Source organism: Etheostoma cragini, chromosome 18 (genome assembly GCF_013103735.1).
Source record: "Etheostoma cragini isolate CJK2018 chromosome 18, CSU_Ecrag_1.0, whole genome shotgun sequence".
Taxonomy (NCBI): domain Eukaryota; kingdom Metazoa; phylum Chordata; class Actinopteri; order Perciformes; family Percidae; genus Etheostoma; species Etheostoma cragini.
Genome location: NC_048424.1, coordinates 4717191 through 4736300, shown reverse-complemented (window position 1 = coordinate 4736300; position 19110 = coordinate 4717191). Strand labels below are relative to the sequence as shown.

General features: G+C 40.0%; 1 protein-coding gene across 1 annotated transcript in view; it reads right to left on the bottom strand.

Annotated features, from left to right (window-relative positions):
- The window catches only part of LOC117961542 (nesprin-2-like), a 90675-nt gene that overhangs the window by 4242 nt on the left and 67323 nt on the right, over nt 1-19110 (bottom strand). Inside the window, exons 94-111 of the mRNA XM_034900301.1 lie at nt 18748-18855; nt 17128-17286; nt 14557-14715; nt 13262-13428; nt 9778-9940; nt 9211-9401; nt 8510-8660; nt 7740-7922; nt 7451-7588; nt 6870-7061; nt 5932-6220; nt 5106-5174; nt 4235-4371; nt 3962-4088; nt 3640-3842; nt 3378-3554; nt 2385-2513; nt 2111-2302 (exon numbers count right to left, since the gene is read on the bottom strand). Coding sequence (XP_034756192.1) covers nt 2111-2302; nt 2385-2513; nt 3378-3554; nt 3640-3842; nt 3962-4088; nt 4235-4371; nt 5106-5174; nt 5932-6220; nt 6870-7061; nt 7451-7588; nt 7740-7922; nt 8510-8660; nt 9211-9401; nt 9778-9940; nt 13262-13428; nt 14557-14715; nt 17128-17286; nt 18748-18855 — 2934 coding nt within the window. The remainder of the gene's footprint in view (nt 1-2110; nt 2303-2384; nt 2514-3377; nt 3555-3639; nt 3843-3961; nt 4089-4234; nt 4372-5105; nt 5175-5931; nt 6221-6869; nt 7062-7450; nt 7589-7739; nt 7923-8509; nt 8661-9210; nt 9402-9777; nt 9941-13261; nt 13429-14556; nt 14716-17127; nt 17287-18747; nt 18856-19110) is intronic.

Sequence of the window (19110 nt, the reverse complement as noted above, 5' to 3'; positions counted from 1 at the left end):
GTCATAAAAGTCATAGTATAGAATGTAGAAAAAGTCATAAAAGTCAGTATAGCACGTAGAAAAAAGTCATAGTATACCGAAAAAGGCATAAAAGTCATAGTATAGTATGTCGAAAAAAGTCATAGTATAATATGTAAAATAAATGATAAAGAGTCATAGCATAGTATGTCGAAAAAAGTCATAAGAAAGTCAAAATATAGTAGGTTGAAAATGTGATCAAAAAGTAATAGTAAAGCATGTCGAAAAAAGTGAGAAAAAATGAATAGTAGTGGTATGTTGAAAAAAGTCATAAAAGGTATAGTATGTCAAAAAAGTCATAAAAGTCATATAGTATGGTATGTAGAAAAAAGTCATAAAAGGTATGGAATGTTGAAAAAATTAATAAAAAGTCATAGTATACAGTATATGTTGAAAATAAATGATAAAGAAGTAATTGTACAGGATGTAAAAAAAAAGTCATGAAAAAGTCACAGTGTAAATAAGTCATAGTATAGCATGTTGAAAAAAAATCATAAAAGTCATAGTATAGTACGTCGAAAAAAGTCATAGCATGATATGTTGTGTAAATTGTAAAAAAGTATTCTATAGCATGTCAAAAGGTGATAAAATTAATAGTATGTTATGTTGAAAAAAGTATTAAAAAAGTAAGAATATAATGTGTCAACAAAGTGATAAAAGTCATAGTATAGTATGTAAAAAGATTCATAAAAGAGTCATAGTATAGTATGTCAAAAAGTTATAAAAGTCAGTATAGCATGTAGAAAAAAGTGATAAGAAAGTCATAGTATGCTATGCTGAAAAAATGTCATAAAAGTCATAGTATAGTATGTCGAAAAAAGTCATAGTATAATATGTAAAATAAATGATAAAGAGTCATAGTATAGTATGTAGAAAAAGTCATAAAAGTCAAAGTATAGTAGGTTGAAAATGTGATCAAAAAGTAATAGTATAGCATGTTGTAAAAAAGTAAGAAAAAATGAATAGTAGTGGTATGTTGAAAAAAGTCATAAAAGGTATAGTGTGTCAAAAAAGTCATAAAAGGTATAGTGTGTCAAAAAAAAGTCATAAAAGGTATAGTATGGTATGTAGAAAATAGTCATAAAAGGTATGGAATGTTGAAAAAATGAATAAAAAGTCATGGTATACAGTATATGTTCAAAATAAGTGGTAAAGAAGTAATTGTACAGGATGTCAAAAAACGTCATGAAAAAGTCACAGTGTAAAAAAGTCATAGTATAGCATGTTGAAAAAAAAATCATAAAAGTCATAGTATTGTATTTCGAAAAAGGCATAAAAAAGTCAAAGTATAACATGTTGAAAATAGTCATAGTATAGTATGTTGTGTGATAAAAGTATGTAAAAAAATAAAGTGATAAAAGAGTCATAGTATAGTACGTCGAAAAAAGTCAGCATGGTATGTTGTGTAAATTGTAAAAAAGTTATTCTATAGCATGTCAAAAAAGGGTGATAAAATTAATAGTATATTATGTTGAAAAAAGTAATAAAAAACTAAGTTTATAATGTGTCAACAAAGTGATAAAAGTCACAGTATAGTATGTTAAAAACAGTGATAAAAGAGTCCTACCATGGTATGAAAAAAAAAGTGATAAAAGAGTCATAGTATAGTATGTCGAAAAAAGTCACAGTATGGTATGTTGTGTAAATTGTAAAAAAACTTTTATCATAGCATGTCCAAAAAGGTGATAAAAATAATAGTATATTATTTTGAAAAAAGTCATAAGAAAGTCATTATATAATGTGTCAAAAAAGTGGAAAAAGTCATAGTATAGAATGTTGAAAAAAGTCATAGTATACTATGTGGGAAATGAGTGCTTAAAAAGTCAGTCATGGAATAATATGTCCAAAAAAGTCATAGTACACCGAAAAAACTGATAAAAAAGTCATAGAATCGTATGTAAAAAGAAATATTGAAAAAGTCAGAGTATGTCATAATACAAGTAATAGTATAGTATGGTGAAAAAAGTTTAAAAAAAAATCAAAGTATAGTATGTCAAAAAAGTCAAAAAGTCAGTATAGCATGTAGAAAAAAGTTCTTGTATTGTAACAGCCATAGTAGTATGCTGCAAACGTTCGATGGTTAAACTCTCACCAGACGCTGCTGGAGGGTGCTGAGGTCTTGCTCCACCTGCCTCAGCAGCAGCTTTAGTTTGTTACCCGTCACGTGGAGCTTCTCCTGGGCTTCGTAGCTGTCCTCAGCCACGTCCTCACGCTGTAGCTGAGACCACAGAGCCTGGAGGGAGGCCTGCTGATTCTGTCTGCCCTGCAGCTCCTTCCGCAGATCCTTCAAACCACAAACATGAGAGATGGTGGCGGTGCAGCCTAGCACAAAAGTGTACCTTTGACAAACATGATTATCTGCTTACTGTGAGCGTGCTGCAGTGTTGTTGGAGGGCTCGGACAGGTGTGTCTGGGTCTCGGATGTCCACTGCATAGCGTCTGCTCTCTGCGTGGGCCAGCCACAGCAGCAGAGAATGGAGAGTTTCATTAAACTCCTGTGAGGACAAGGGTTAAGGTAATCAGAATATTTTCTGGTAGACTACATAACACGACATGGCTGAATCTAATTGCTCTGTCTTACCCCTTCAACTTAGTTTGCGCGTTCATGTGAGAGTTAGGGCAATACTCCTTTTGTTTAAGGGGTAGGGCTAAGGTTAAGGGCTACATACCCCTCAAAACCAAGAAAAAATGTGAGCTTTACTTGAAACCGAAGGGTACCCAGAATACACTGTGTGACCGGCAACAATAGCTGCCAAATCAACCAAAGAGTCCCATAAAGTATTTTCGGCTTAAATAATTGGTTTAAAAATGACGACGATCTTGTTTTGTGCTCTGCACAGTCCTGTACATATATATTTGCAACCGTGTTCTCATTTAAAAAGTTTTTTAAAAATGGCTATGCTAACGCTAATCGCTAACGTTACACTGCGGAACAGTCCGCATTTCTCTGCCTTGAATGGACTCCATGCATGTCTACAGTTTTAACCATTAGCAGAGAATTTAGTTTGATATCAGTGCACAAAGATAGTTACGTAAGGTAACTCCAGATTCTTTGAGTTTATACATAAACACACTTGCAGACGGCATCTTAGAAGTTTGTGATCAATACTGTATGGTGACGTAACCAAGTGGTGTCTCATTTCATAGGCATATGTTTTTACCCCTAGCCCTTAGCACTCGGTTTCAAGGGCCAAGGCCTAGGGGTAATACGAGGGGGTAGGAGAAGGGGTAAGACAGAGAAATCAGATTCAGCCTTAACATCTGTACTTATATTACAACTATGGGCATCCCTGTTTGAAAACAACACAATACTTGAGGCTACATTGCATATTAATCCCCGGCTGATCATTTCTTCTCACCTGGCAGCACATCAGTGTCTTCCTCAGACTGTCGTCCCACTGCTGGAGGCCTGTACACGCTCTGCTCCAGTTTTGGTTCATACCAACCAGTCTCTCCTGTAGATCTGGAGCTTCCTGAGCTCGCAGGTTGACGGACAGCATGATGGACTTGTAGCGAGTAAACATCCTCTGCATTTCCTGCAAGACAACATCCATGAATATAAACACAATAAAAAGCTGAATATTTATTATCAGTCCTGTTGTATTTGGTCTTAAAATTCACCTTTAGTGCTTTGGCTCTGGCCACCATGTCCTTAATACCGGCTGCTGGGTCAGACTGCTGGAGGCGCTCTAGCTCCGGGGTCACGTTTTCTAACCAGGAAGTGATGTCGTTGAGGTCAGATGTGAGATTTTGGGGCTCCTGAGAGCTGGCGTGCAGATCACTCCTGGACTGAGCCTGGAGAAGCTCCCAGCGTTCAATCACGCCTGAGAGAGCACAAACATTTACTTATGTAGGAGTTTGTGTTTTTGTCACAACACATTTTTTCTACAGTTCTAGGCATCTAATCTTTTCAACCCAACACATTATTCACAGCGTGTCTCACCTGACTGTTTGTCGGAGGCAGTCAGTCCTGTCAGACCGAGCTCCTCTGGCTGCTCCTCATCATCCAGTATCAGCGAGACTTTTTTAATGTCCTCAATGCTGCCGCTGCACTGAGACATGAGACGCAACTGCAGACACAATAAAGACACAGTTAAACTGACAGCTGGAGCTCCAAACAAGCTGCACACACTGTATGAAGCATCTACTCATATTTCAGTCATTGTATTCTTTCCATATCCGCCCAGTTAAACGGTATTGTCTTTACTTAACGTACATAACCCTGCTTTAGGGGGGTGCTGGTGAGGGTGGGAGGAGCCTCAGTGTGTCCCTCTGAGTCCACCCGGAGTGACCGTGTTTCTGCATCTTCCTGTGATCGCCATAATGGAGACTCGTGTACAACCATGCTTGAAACTGAAAAACAAAGAAAAAGAAGAGTTTAACCACCAATTCAATCTAAAAGTAGAGGTGTTTTAAAATGTAAAACAATTTAAAATTCTGCTGTACAAATAATTGTTTTAGAAGAAATAGTGATTTGCAATATTATAGTCTCTTTCAATCCAACTTAAAAAAGGGAAACATGCAGAATCTGGAAGAAAATTTACATTTATGATCGGTGATGACACTGCCATGTTGTAAAATTTCACTTTCCAATTTACTGAATCCCATAGCCAAGTAAAGATGCCACCCAAGCATAAATCGCCAGCCCCAGGAAATGGTGTACTTGTTGACATATTTCAAATGTGCATGAAGAGATAGAGTTTAGGGCACCAACAGCAGCTGGATACCAGTTCACAACAGTCCTTAATTAAGGCAACAACTTTAAAGACTGTACAAAAATTATAGTAAAGAAAAAAGCAATTTGCAAGAGTGTAGACAGTGGCCAGTGAAGCTGGCTGATCAACGGTCTCATTTAGGATTATTACTGTATATATGGGTCCAGAAATGAGTGGATAGGACTGGAGTGGATGAACAGAAGGATTTATCAAACCACAGCTATGTGAAGAGAATTATCAGAGCAGCACAACAAGCATGTAGTTGAAAAGTGATATATGAGCTGCTGGAAGATGTTTGTTGGAAACTTATTTCACCATGAAGAGCCGTGAGTGGATTTATTAAACAAAAGGTGAAGATGTTCTTTTGCCTACCCAGTGAGGAGGCTAGTAGGGCCTCTGGGGCTTTGACAAAAACCTGCAGGTTCCTAGTCAACTCCACTTCTGGGAGGAGAGAGGGGTCAGACTAGAGGCGTAAAGATGTCTAAGATTGTGTGTGTGTGTGTTTGTGTATGTACACACTAAATTCCACCCTGTTATAAGCCTTCCACAAAAGCACATTTCACAGCAAAGCCACTCCACATTAAAGAGCATCATTATGGACTTTAATGAAACAATAGCGCTAATGCGGATCCATCCACCTTCTGTTGTGTTAGTCGCAATCTGCAGCTGTCAGGAATACATACTGTGTGTACAGACTGTAAGTTTAGCCACAATAATGGCTAGACAGATGGACAGTCCTGCAGAAGAGCTAGAAAGACAGACCTGCACATCCACCCCCATCACTGTTAAGCTTTGCTTACATCTCAGACAGTAACATATGTCCATGTGTTGTCCCCCCCCCCCCTTTTTGGAGTCTGTCAGAGTGGGATGTTGTGAAGGAGGGTGGGTTTGTATGGGAGAGTGTAAATTGGATTGCATTTTGTCTCTCTTTTTTTTGTTTACTTTACCATCTTAAAAATCCCATTAAGTAAAATGTTTAACACATCATTTTGCTTTTACCAGCAAAACTGAATTAATCCTTTGCTAGAGTTACGTAAGGGGTAATAGCCGTCCACTTGTAGTGGATGTGGTCCGTAATGTGTGAAGATGGTGTCTCCGTTTTATGATCTTGTGACATTTCAAACCCTTACAGCAATAAAAACTAGGAGAATAGTGTGTGAACTGTACCATGAATCACTATGTTTTTCTGTAAATCTACCTGATAGTGCGCTGAAGAAAGTTCTGTCATCCTCATCTTCTTGCTCCTCCCCATCATCTTCGTGTGACGATGACCCTCCAACGTCTCCGGTGTGGTCCCATTCCAGCGGCAGAGAGTCCACGCTCACCGGTGTCTCGCGCCCAGAACGCTCCAGCGAAGAGGCCAAGAGGTGGGTGGGTGTTGCCGGGAGGCTACCGTGGCTCCGCCCCAGCCATGGTCGGCTAATCAGCTCGAGGCTTGACTCTAAGAAAAAGGTGGTACCAGAGAGCTCCGGTTCTTCTTTGATCATCTAAGGTGAAGAAATAGCAGGTATTTAGCCAGATGTGAGAACAATAAAGTTCTATTCCACTGAAAGTGCTTTAAATAAACTCTAGGAAGTCTGGGCAAGGAGTCCCTGCTGAAAAAAGCTTTGAATTGTTAATCCCCTATGCTTCATAGCACAGCTCGAGGTCCTCAGGGCAGGGTTGTACCAGTTGTTCCAACCCACTCCCTTTAAGTAAAACAAACACCATACTTGTGGACTTGTACACCAAATGAGGAGCACTGTAGGACGCAGAAATGTCAATGGAATTTGAAAATAATCATTTGTGAAACGTGACATTGCCACCATTTACAATGTGCATGCCTGCATTATTTGCAAATCACATACGTTAAAACGGCCCCATGCTGGCTATATCTGTAGAACACGTTTTCTTTGATTTTAACCATCTTTTCAACCTGTTTTAGGTTTTTAAGTTTTGCAAGAATCATTTCTCAACACTTACATTTGCAAGTTGCTGGATCTTCAAAGCTAGCTTAGATTAGCAGAAGGTAATGTATGTATGTAAAGCTATGAATTGAATCACAAATTAATTTCCTTCCATAGTTTGAAACAATAGCATAAATCAAGTTATGAATGGAAGAATGGATGTAGAATATGTGTGTGTGCTCCCACTCACCGGGGGCTGGCTCAGGCGCTGGTGGAAGCGGACCAGTCTGCTGAAAACCTCCTGGCAGTAAGAATGCAGCTGCTCCAGCTCGTCCTCTATCAGCGCCGCATCCTGCGGTGAGCTCTTCTGGATCAGACCCTCTCCAAACACTATCAGTCCGTCAATGCGCTCTGTGTTCAGGGTGATCTCCTTCTGGAAACTCTGCAGGAAAGACGGTTGGATGGTTGGATGAACAGAGTCAGGAAAATAAAAGAAGAATTTTTCAGAAAACCAGGAGAAACCAAACGTGACAGCTAAAAGTATCTGTTATAGAGCTCTGGCAAATGAACGAAAGACAAAACATCCTAAAAAAATGACCTATAGTTTAGAACTGAAGCCAATAAATTAACATCTTAACATGGATTTCTTCTGATGGCTGTAAGATGTAAGCACCAAGAGAACTTGCTGAAGAAATATTTCTTTCCATATGAAATTTTGATCTTAATAGATAATACATTTCTCCTCAAAAAGATATAAAGGCCTAAAAAGAGATATGTTTGTTTTGTATCTGCCTGTTTGTGACCATCTGTGAGGTTACACTATGTCCTCACATTAAGCTGTTGGATCTTGTGATGGACGTCACTCTCTGAAAAGTGTTCGACGTTGGTGAGCTGCAGGTCCAGCTCGGTCAGCCACACCAGCATGCTCTCCCTGGTGCCTTCAAACTCCTCCCTCTGGCTGGTGAAATGCTGAGAGAAAGGAAAAAAAGATGTATTAGCGGAGAGGGTGATTTATTCCGGTTTGATGACTGAGGGGAAAGAATGTAAATTGTGGACGCTGTGGTTCATGGTCGGCACCTTAAACCCTCGGACATGTCATCCCTTCTGTCATTTACTGTACCTTGAGTCTGCGGAGGATGGCGGCCACCCTGCGGTGCAGGGTGTCCCAGCGGCGGTTGCCTTCGTGGACCATAGCTTTGAGTTGGCTGGCTCGGTCAGTGCGGTTCTCTCTGGCTAGGCGGCGGTACTGGTTATTGATCAGTTCCAGATGGGTCAGCCTTTCATGAACCTGCCTTTGGAAACCCTAAAAAGAGCAGGAGAACCTTGGGATAAACCTTGTTAAAAATAAGAAAGGCAACATTGCTCCAAATATTAAAACATGTAACGTGAACACATTGAAATGTTGTCTGCCATTACATGTTTTTCTACTGGTTGTATGCAACTCACCAACTTCATAATATCAAATAGAGCAGAACAGACCTTTTGTTAAATGAATTCGTTGGTCTGTATCAATTTTTAACTTTAGACATGATCTTTATTTGCTTGCTGTTGAAAGACAAATGCAATAGAGAAGAAGAACCAAACACATATTTAAATAATTTTATAGACACCTGAATAATTGTGGCAAAAAAGATATCAGAGACAATGATTGGTTACAGAGTTTGTAGACAGATGTTTTGGCAGCGGAAAATGGCGTCCTGACAGTTTGAGGATAGTTTTGGTTTTGCAAGAGCAAAAAAATCCCTCAAGTCTGTGGAATAACCAATTTAACTGAATTCATGAAATTAGTCACTAGAATATAATACTGAATGAGAATATTTCACAAAACCAACAAGCAAACACAAACAGAGCTACTTCAAGTCTGTTCCGTCTGCCGACCTCACAACTGACCTCCAACTTCTTGAGCTCTTCCTTGGCGACGGTATAAAGGACGTCTGCGGAGTTGGGGTTGGCAGCGGTGCGCTCGGCCATCTTGAGCCAATCCTCAAACCGCGAGTAGTCATCGAGGAACTTGCACCAGAGTCTCCACGTCTCCTCGATCCTACAAGGAGACATTGTACTGGAGTTAGAGTTAGTACATGACACTACATGCCTGGATCTTTAAAAAACAGTGACATTATTAATCATCTCCAATCATCAGATTTAAAAAACATTTTTTAATCATTAATGTCATGAATCATTTATCTTCATTTAAATAATTAATTTGATTAGAAATTAATTCTTGACTGCAAACAGATGTAGCAGATGTAAATGAAGTACTGGCAAACAACCTCAGATTGTGATTATGGAAGAATCAGCATAAAGAATTTAACTGTGCAACATGTAGTATATACAGTATTTTTCTATATGTAGCAATATCAGCAGTAACAGTGACAAAGAACCCCAAAAAGTTCTCTTATTGTGTAACATCTGTAAAACTTGTTTGCATGTAGGGAATGGTGTATGCTCAGATCGGACTGATTCATATGTGATGAAATGTGTAAGGACAACAAGTAGTATGTGTGTGTGTGTGTGTACGTGTATGTGTATGTGTGTGTGTGTGTATGTGTGTGTGTGTGTGTGTGTGTGTGCATGCGTGTTTTAGCTCCTACCTGAGCCTCCTGTCCAGAGCCATGGCACAGATGGCCATCCAGCGCTGGTCCAGGCTGTGGCTGGTTTCTTGCAGGGAGTCACTCTCCGCCTCGTTGCCACCAGCAGCGTCTTCGTCCCGCAGCAAAACATCGCAAAGACTGAGCACTGACGCAACGCCCTCCGTATGCTGCTCAATGTCCTTCTGCAGCTCCTGGACGGACACATGGACCGACACAAAGACGGGCATTGCATCAGTCCATACCAGTGAAACCATGTATTAAACTTCAGTCCACAGACATACAGATGGATGACAGGGGCTCCCTGCATGAGACCACCCACTCCCAAAATTAAACAAAGGACAGGTATGAATTATTTATGATAAAGAGAGACAAAGAGTGAGTGGGAGTGATAGTGTAGCAGCGAGTGTAATACAAAGAAACCATTCAAATAAAGGCAATAAAGAACAAAATGTACAAAAGATGAAAGACAAGAAACCCAATTTCAAAAAGAGATAACCTCAAACATAAATTGGACTTTGACAAACTCAGTGTAAACCACTGGTGTACAGGCTCAGTGTTTGTGTGTACCTGCTGCTCGGCCAGCCTCTTCTGGATCTCCTGGTGGTGACAGACGCTGTAGGTGATGGGTTTGGACTGCTCGGCCTCAATGCGAGAAAGCCACGAGCGAAGGTTGCTCATGTTCTTATCCAGCTGCTGCATCGCCACCAGAGTCTCCTTCAGCTTCTTCACCCTAAGCACACACACTGTTTTAGAAACTGTATCATCCGTAATTCATATTTGGTTATTGTGTGGAGTAACCCAAATCTAGCCAACAGGTTCTCAACCCTTTTGACTGGGACCCTTTAAGGTGAAGTTATGCAGCCATGGACCATTGTCCATGGCTGCATACTGTGTACGGGTTATAATCAAGTGAAAGGGTCCTATTGACCAACTGCCATGCTTTGCTTGTTTGCAAGCCATGATGTCTCTCTCTTTCTCATGGGCGGTCCAAATGGACGTCATAAGGGGCAAGATTCCAGATCGGCTCATCTAAGCTTTCATTTTCTCAAAGGCAAAGCAGGATACCCAGGGCTCACTTTACACCTATCACCATTTCTACCCACTGAATACAGCGGATACAGTATTAGGCAACCACTAAGGCCTACTGTATATAAAAGTATTTAAAAAAAGCATGTCATAGGACCATTAACTTGATTATAACCCATACACTTACACTTATAATAAATATATAATTGTGTGGCAAGTACTCTTTCCTGCTGGTTTTCTACACTTTCAATTGTCCCCAGAGTGCTCACCTAGGACAACTAGTTTATTTTAAAAACACAAAATTAAAGACGGATAGACACGAACAACAAAGAAACTAGTAGCCTCTTCTCTTTGTATAAGTTTAATGTTTTGTTCTTAACCCTAACAACTTAATCTAATTATAAAAAGAGATAGAATAAAAAAGAACTAGAGATAGAAAAAGAAAGAAAAGCAGAAAGACAAAGGATGAAAGACAAAAAGAGAGAAGGATAAAGAAAGTAACAAAACAAAGAGACAAAGAGAAGGAAAAGAGAATGATAAGACAGAAAAAAAGTAAGAAACACAATCAGAAAGAAAAGAGAACACATTAAAGGAAAAATTTAAAAATGAAAAAGTAAGAAAACGAAAGGAAGAAAGAGAGTTCAGGTCTTTAAATTCTCAGGTATCTTAAAGTAGAACTTCCGAAATCCCCATGGCAACTGACCCCCTTGTCCCACACACACACACACACACACACACACACACACACACACACAAACACACGTCGCGCCCCACTGACGCGGTGTCATAGCAACTCTTGGGACAATAAGAGCTCTTTCTGAGGCTTAAAAGCCTGAAGTGTGCCCCGTTTGGGAGTTTGAGTTAATTTCCCCTTTTAATCCTTCCTCTCCTGTTGAGGTCCAGCAGGGAGACGCTCTCTACCAATGTAAAAAGGACTAAAAACAGCTGCGAGTGTAAGTGGTAGGTTAAAAATGATGGTAGGTTAAAAATAGGGATGAAAGGGCCCCAACTACAGATGGTCCAATACCATTTTTGCCTCCTGATACTGATTCTGATACCTGAACTTGCGCATCGGCCGATACGAGTACTGATCCAATACAGTGCGTGATATATTTTATTATGTTTTAACAGCTGTATACTGCTATCCCTGTATGGATGCGATATGATTACTATCTTTGTCAGTCTGGCTCAGGTTGAACTTTTTGTGAAACATTACCAAACACAAACAATGAACGCTTTCTTTTATTATCCAGTTTGACAGTCAGTCATAACAAAAAAAGAACATAAATAAAATACTTTAATGTGGATTTTTTTAGGGCTTTATTACCTGGTATCGGATCTGTGCATAAACTCCAGTACTTCCCGATACGAGCGTTTTAGGCCGTATCGGAGGTGATACTGGAATTGGTACATCTCTAGTCCCAACAGATGCAAAAAGGCATTGTTTAATTATTAATTATGAGTGTTTTTTAAGTAGATGTATTATATAGAACTTCTGTTAAGCCAATATTAAACAATCATGCACTGAAAATGGTGGCATATTTAGTTGAATGTAAAAAAAAGGATTCCTTAAAGAAATTGGAGAAAAAAAACTGTGCTGGAATATTCAATTGATTCCGAGTTAGTTCCAGTTCAGGAATTACAGCGGAAATTTAAGTGTGTAGTTTATGTGTCTTTATGTTTATGGCCATTTAATGAAGACATAATAGAGTTGGTGTAAATTCTATGGAGAAAAAATACTGTTCCCCTCTGCAGATACAAGTATCCTTGTCAACTAAATTGTCTCTGTGTCTCTTTCACTCCCTCTCTACCTCTGACAGCCTAACAAAGGCCTGCAGCTTCATGCAGAGGCCCAACAAAGACACAAAACCCGGTCAGGGGTCCTCCCAGAGGAAAAAGGACAAGAGGAGAATGGACGGAGAAAAACGGAACAGAAAAGAGTCTGTGGAAAAGTGAGGATATATGGTTGGAGTTCACAAAGTACAGTACCAAAGTAAGGCATAAAGTTACTCAGAGAATAAACTCTTTTCACGTTACTGAACATGTGCTTTTTACATACAGTACATGCTTAGACTTAGATGTGAATATTAAATTGCATGTAATTTGTTGTTGCTAGCTGCCCAAAGATGCTTGGTGTGGATGCAATCCAATTATACAGTGGCAGCTGCTATGTCTTTAATAAGCGTAGTAAAATGTAATGTTAAACAAATTCAAGGGCTATGATAGATTCATGTATACTTTGTCCACTTAGAAAAAGAGTGCTGCTTCATAACTTTTTCACATTTTAAGGAACTTATGTTAAAGAAATGTTAAAATTCAAGAATTCAGGGTTACAATATGCAACATCTTGCCTACATGGGATCAAACCCCCACTTTGAGAATCGGCGATTAATGAATGCCGACAGATCCAGCCCCTCCCGTACTAACCCACCCTCCTTCTAAGTCACCCAACTCTGACAGACCCCAAAGGGGGGGGGGGCTAACGACATATGGTACTGTCAGAGACGTAGGCATAGCTTAGCAGTGGTGGGGGTGGGGGTGGATGTGCAGGTCTGTCTGTCCAGGTCTTCCACAGGACTTTCCGTCTGTCTTAGCGAGGGGGGGGGGGGGTTAAATTACAGTGGCTGAACATACAGTCAGTACATCAGAAGCTGTGTAACATGACAGGTGTAGAGCACCAATAACACAACAGCAGGTGGATGGATTCGCACAATACAATACAAGAGCTATTCTTTAATTACAGGCTCCCAGTTAAAGCCGTTCAGTCTATAATGATGCTCTTTGAAGTGGCGTGGCTTTGCTGTGAAAGGTGCTTGTGTAATGAAAAACCACATATCACCACACACACACACACACAAACACACACACACACACACAAACACAAACAATCCTTTGAAATGTTTGCTTCCCTTTTGGGGCTTCTGGAAAGTGCTTCATTGATTGAAAAAGACACACACATAAATGTAAGTGGCCAACTAAACTATTCAGTGCTTACAGCTCCTGTGACAGCTTTGGCTGCTCTCACCTGGCTTCAATGTGGTTGAAGAGGTTGTGCCACCGCTGGTTGACCTCCTGCAGTGAGCCGTTGACCTGCGTCTGCTTGGCCTGGTCACTGGCTAACAACAGCTGCTCACCCAGCTGCTTCAGGTGGCTTTTATTCTCACTGAACAAGTTGATTTCCTCCATACAGTCCTGTGGAAACATGACATTATAGAATTTGTGCTGAAAAAAAAAATCAGGAAAACCTCACATATAGCATCTATTTAACGCAGACCAAATTCAAAATTAAACTCTTTGGATTTGTGTATGTATTTCTGTTTTATAGTAAAATAGGCAGATTTCATATGGAGCATTCTTCAGTAGCGTTATGATGTACAACATGGATGTGCATTTCGGCCGGAGTAAAAAACATGAATGCCCAATTACCAGCGTAACATGAGTAAACTGCATATTTTGTGTGCTCATTTGGCCAATCTGTGATCACTGTAAGGATGAGAAGAAAGCATCTTAATTTTGACATAATCATGTCTAGTACAGCTTTTAATGACCGAAAAAACACAAAAATGTGAATTTAAGTTCAAGAACACACCTCAGTGTCCCATTTATCCACCTTGCCAAACACCTCTATGTCCTGGAGAGGTTTTCATCAGGAAATGAGATTTGTAATCTTCTCTCAAGTGCCACTACTTCTCTCCTCTAATCTAACAGCTCTAAACAACGGCTATGCTACATTCAAACCAATTATTATCTTGTTGACTAAATCAGCATGCTTCACGATGAGACAGGAAGGTACAAAAGGCTTTCAGTCACTGAAAGGACAACTGTTGTATGTGAACAAAGGGCAGCATAGCCATCCCATTCCAGGCCACCATCTGTTGTAAACAGCATAATTAATGTTGCTCATGTATGGATTTTAACCTACACAACGGGTGTCCATGCCCCAAAACATGGGTTGATTGTGGGGATTACAGCATGTCTTATTTATCTGGAATAATGCGCAAGTAGTATCCTTTGTGAAAAGTTTCATAATGTGCGTACAGGAACTTACCAGCAATGTAAACTCTTGTGCAGTTGTCATATTTAAAGTAAGGGAACTTACCTCCTACAGTATCATCCAAAAAATGAATATCACTGCAACCAATGTTATGTCCTGATGTAGTATTCTGTGTGACCATTGTACAAATATACTATAATATACTATATCAATCAAAAGTCTACCCTTCAGAATCAGATCCAGCCCTACTGTGTCTGTTGGAGTTTTTATATGAAAACATATTCTTCCACATGTTTTATTAGGCAGACATTTGTTCAATCTTGTACCTTCTTCAGCTTCTCCACCATTTCCTCAATGCTCAGATCTCCGCGGTGGCACACCTTGTTCTCCATCTGAGTCAGCCAATCACAGAATTCTTTGTTCTTGTCATTAAAGATGGTCCAGGCATTGAGACGGTCTGCGATTTCCTGCCTGCGCAAGGATACCTGGGAAGAGTCAAAAGTGGCATTCAGAAACTTTGCACGCTTTTGCCTGTTTTGACACATAGTATCAAGTAGTACTCAGATAATCACCATTTTAGGATTTTACGTCGACCACACAGGTGTTGTTATAAAGTATATTTAACTAATTAAACCGCCTGGTGCAATTTCAAAAGTTATTCAAATACTTCACTTTCAGGATATACAAACCTGAATAGTGCTGGCAGTACACATGTGGTGCAAGATGCAGTAAGAAATATATCAGAAAGGGTACTTCTACTGATCCTTTACTTACAAGTTACAAATACTGCATGGAAACTGAAATTGTAAATGACAGACTGCAAATAAGTGCTGGTTTAAAATTCAGACTATAAACTGTTGATGCCACATTCTACTAGTCTAGGGTAACCAGATGACCAGGGATTATGGTGCTTTGTCACCAAGCACGAAACATGATTATAGTTTTCAAACAAACCATAAAACTGACAACATTTACAGCAATAAAAAAATGTGTCTCAGTTATAAAAGGATGTATTTTCTTTGCCAAATTGGCTACACAGTTGCAGCGAACAATGGTATGCAAAAAGGTTTTAACTGTTTAACATGTGCACAAACAAAAGATACATTTTGATCTGAAACAGATGTATATGTTATGCCTCCTGGTATGTATCCAGGATACTTTGACCTAATTGTACCATACAACAGTACATGTACATGTACACATAACCTGGTAAATTACTGAATAAAAGCAATGTTCAATACAACACATTACATGGTAAAAGTCAATGAAAAAGATGAACTGAATATTAAGTAGACTTAGTAATCAACTGAATTGAGAGAAATCCCCAAGGGGCTGTTTGATAAAATTAACAAGGTCCATTTTCCTAATGACAGCTTAATGCCATGAAAACACCCGATTACATAACTGAGGAGGGGGCTGATGATCTTCTTGAGGCTAAAGGGCTTAGCGAGCCCACAGGGCTCGTTTGAACCAGCTATTTTTTTTACTGCTCAGTGGCATTTATTTGCTTTAAATGATCCTCGCTTTGGTTTTAATGTACTAACACTGCTGTGCCTTTTGGACTCTGGAGAATTCAGGGTGCACTGTGAGCTTCTGTCACCCTGTGAGGACTTTGTGCTTACCCCGGAACAATAGAGCCTGTCCCTGAATCCCTTTAGCCCAGCCAAGCCATCTGCTCAGCAGACCCATTCCAGTGGCTTCCCCCAACTACAACCTGTTAACTATGCGAAGGAAACTGTTGTGGCTCAGATCCATGCCCTGTGGCCATGTCAGGAATTAATAGGGATGAAAAATTGCATGTGATTTAACAGCTGAAATAGTCTGTGCTTTTCTCAAATAACCTATGCACATCTTGCATGTAGGCTTTTACATTTGATCCTCAACACTGAGTAGCAAGGTACATCTTTCCTTGAAGACATCTCATAATTTTGGGGACATTACGTTTTATGTTTCAAGCTTGTTTTGGGACAAACACAAGAAAAATGTATTTAGGATGGGAAGCTACCATGGCTGTACAGATAAGAAGAGACTACTTCATACAGAACACCAACCCAATTAACAGAAAATATACTGGCTGCTGTTGCTACATCTGTGAATCCCAGTAACTCCTGCCAAGTCAGGAGCAGGTGGAAGCCACCAGCCTAACTGGGGACCCAATTAGCCTGTCTGCGAATGATCCCATAACCCTAATAACTGACAAAAATGTCCCGAGCATGGCATAACCGTTGCTTTTTAAAGAACAATAGTGTGATTGTGATTAAGCCTGTACATTCCTTTAGGAATTTGAGTCTATACAGTAGAGCTACTTTCACCAATAATGCAGTTACAGAATTACCAGCCTGTAGCGTTTGAGACTTTAATGTGATTGTTCTGTAAGCATTGCATCTGAGCCATGAGCTAATTACAACTTGAAAGTGAGTCAAGTGACTTTTGCCGAACTGACCCCTACGGTATGCATCAGACCAAAACAATGTGGAGTTTGGCACTTTTCTAATAGAATGTTGAGATGCCAAATTAACAAGACAAATTAAGATGAACTGTATGGGGCAAAGTTGCTAAAGTGTTAAAAAGAGGATGAGATGTTATAATTTTTCCTCCATGAATGAGCATGTTATTCTTTTCTCCAACAAATGAGAGAGAGTGTGTGTTTGTGTATGTGTGTGTGTGTGTGTCTGTGTGTATGTGTGTGTGTGTGTGTTCAGCCCCAGTGGTGCAGAGGCTTTGTGCTGCTGGTCAGCGCCAAAACTGCTGTTAGAAACATTTCTCCCCTTCTCTCCCTCTCTTCCTCCCAGTCATTCCTCTCCACCTGCATCATGTACAATCTCTCACTTTCTCTGGTTCATTGTACTGCCTCTCTCTCTCTCCCTCTCGCTCTTTTCTTTTTTTTCAGTTCTCACCTTCATACACAGCTCTTCCCATTGACTGTGAAGTTGTTCCAGCTGCTGCTCCAGCAGAACCGAGTCACCGGCTGCAACGTACTGAGACAGGTCCGTCTTCATGGTGCCCAATTCCCTAAATCCACTGGCCAAACACTGCAGAGAGAGCTCTGTCTCCTGCATAACACAAACATAGACAGACAGCCGGTCAGACAGCCATGTACAGGCAGCATGCACACGCTTCTATACCTCTTTCTTGCTCTGACCGTCCAGATTAAAGGGCTGTGGACGGGACAGGGGGAGGGTAGAAGGGCTAAAAAGGGGGAGGGGAGTAAAGCATGGGGGTATTAAATAAGGCAAAGGGGGGGGGGGGGGGGGGGGGGACTTTGGGGCACTCTGGTTTGATGGGGGGTGGCTATTGATGGAATTGAGGGGTGGAGGAACTTTGGCCAGCTTTCAGTGCAGCTGACCCCCAACAGATTCATGCCGCTGATTTATCGGGACTGATGTGGCAACTTTTATGCTTTAACACATACAGATTGAACACTGATTACTAATCTTTAATGTATTAAAATTTTTCATTTCCAATTTCCATCCCAAACCATGGCGTCTAAAGAAAGGTTACACAATAAACCCTGTTGCTCAGCCTCAGTGCTTGTTTTTTCTGCAAAGACAAGAATGGATACTGAGAATTTGGGCATTAGATGGCAGGTTTAGGGCTTTTAGCAGGAAATTCATCGTAAATGTGGTCCTGCTCTGTTAATACAATGCTTTTTCAGAGACGGTCTCTGTGTGCTGCTGGATGATAGGCCGACAAACATTTTAGCCGCAGGGACATTGCTAGGATTTTAGAATTACTAAGGTCATGAGTCCCTAATGGCCAACAGCAGAGACCTTAGAATAATGCATTTGTATTTATTATGTTCAGTTATGTTTTGTGAACTGTATTTACACGCATAAAGATCTCTTCCAAAGTTTATGTTTTTTGTTGGGGAAATAATGTCAGTTTACTAATTCATTTTTTATTATTCTAAAAGTAGTAACGTTTAAAAAACATAGTCTAATCATCAACAGGCTGTAAAATATCCAGTTTGTGTGTGTGTTTCTAAAAAAAAATTGACTCTCAAAACATCTCCACAGTGGTGGTTGTGACCCTGTTAACCACTGTTATTCTAAAAGTAAGGAAAGAAGAAACTGTAAGTACTCTGGCAGTTGTAATACAGCAGATGTTAAAACAATACTGTTTTAACTAATTTTCTTGTTTCAACAGTTGGCAAAGTCTGTGAAAATGGAGTCTAATTATAATAAAATCATTTTTAGTTTTTAGATTTCTCACATTACTTTAAATATGCTAGTCCTCTTCAACCATTCAACATAGGAGTGTGTGCTGTATTGGCATGGAGCACCAGAGCCACCAATCTATTGTGCCAGGGACAAATGGATAATTTCCGTGCCAATGTTCTCTAACTCAGGGGCCAGTTAATAAAGGATTTCTTCCTTGCAAAATGACAAAAATACTTCCTTCCATTATGCGTAAGTGGCAGTAGAAATAGCCAAGGGCTGTAATTGATATATTTCTGTTCCCGGTAGTTAGGAATACAGTTGAGGTTCCATATTAACAAGCTGTTTCGTAATTACCCAAATGTGTTTCTCGCCCTCAGAGTCCTGCAGCGGCTGTTTCAGCATGGTGTTCAGCTCATCCAGTTCAGACGTCATTCTGGTTATCCCGCTTTGACACTGAGACCACTTCTAAATACAGCAGAACACAGAGGAAGGAGATCTCAGGGGCGAGATTAACAATTATCTGACACGTTATGATTAGTAACCACTAATGTTAAACACAAAGGGCTGTTATGAAAACCTTAACTTTTGAGGAACTACATTTTGAAAATTACATCTCAATCAATCGTTGCCGAGGTAACCTGCTTTTTTTTTTTTAAAGATTTTTTTCCCTTTATTAGACACAGACAGTGGATAGACATGTGAAAGGGGGAGAGAGAGAGA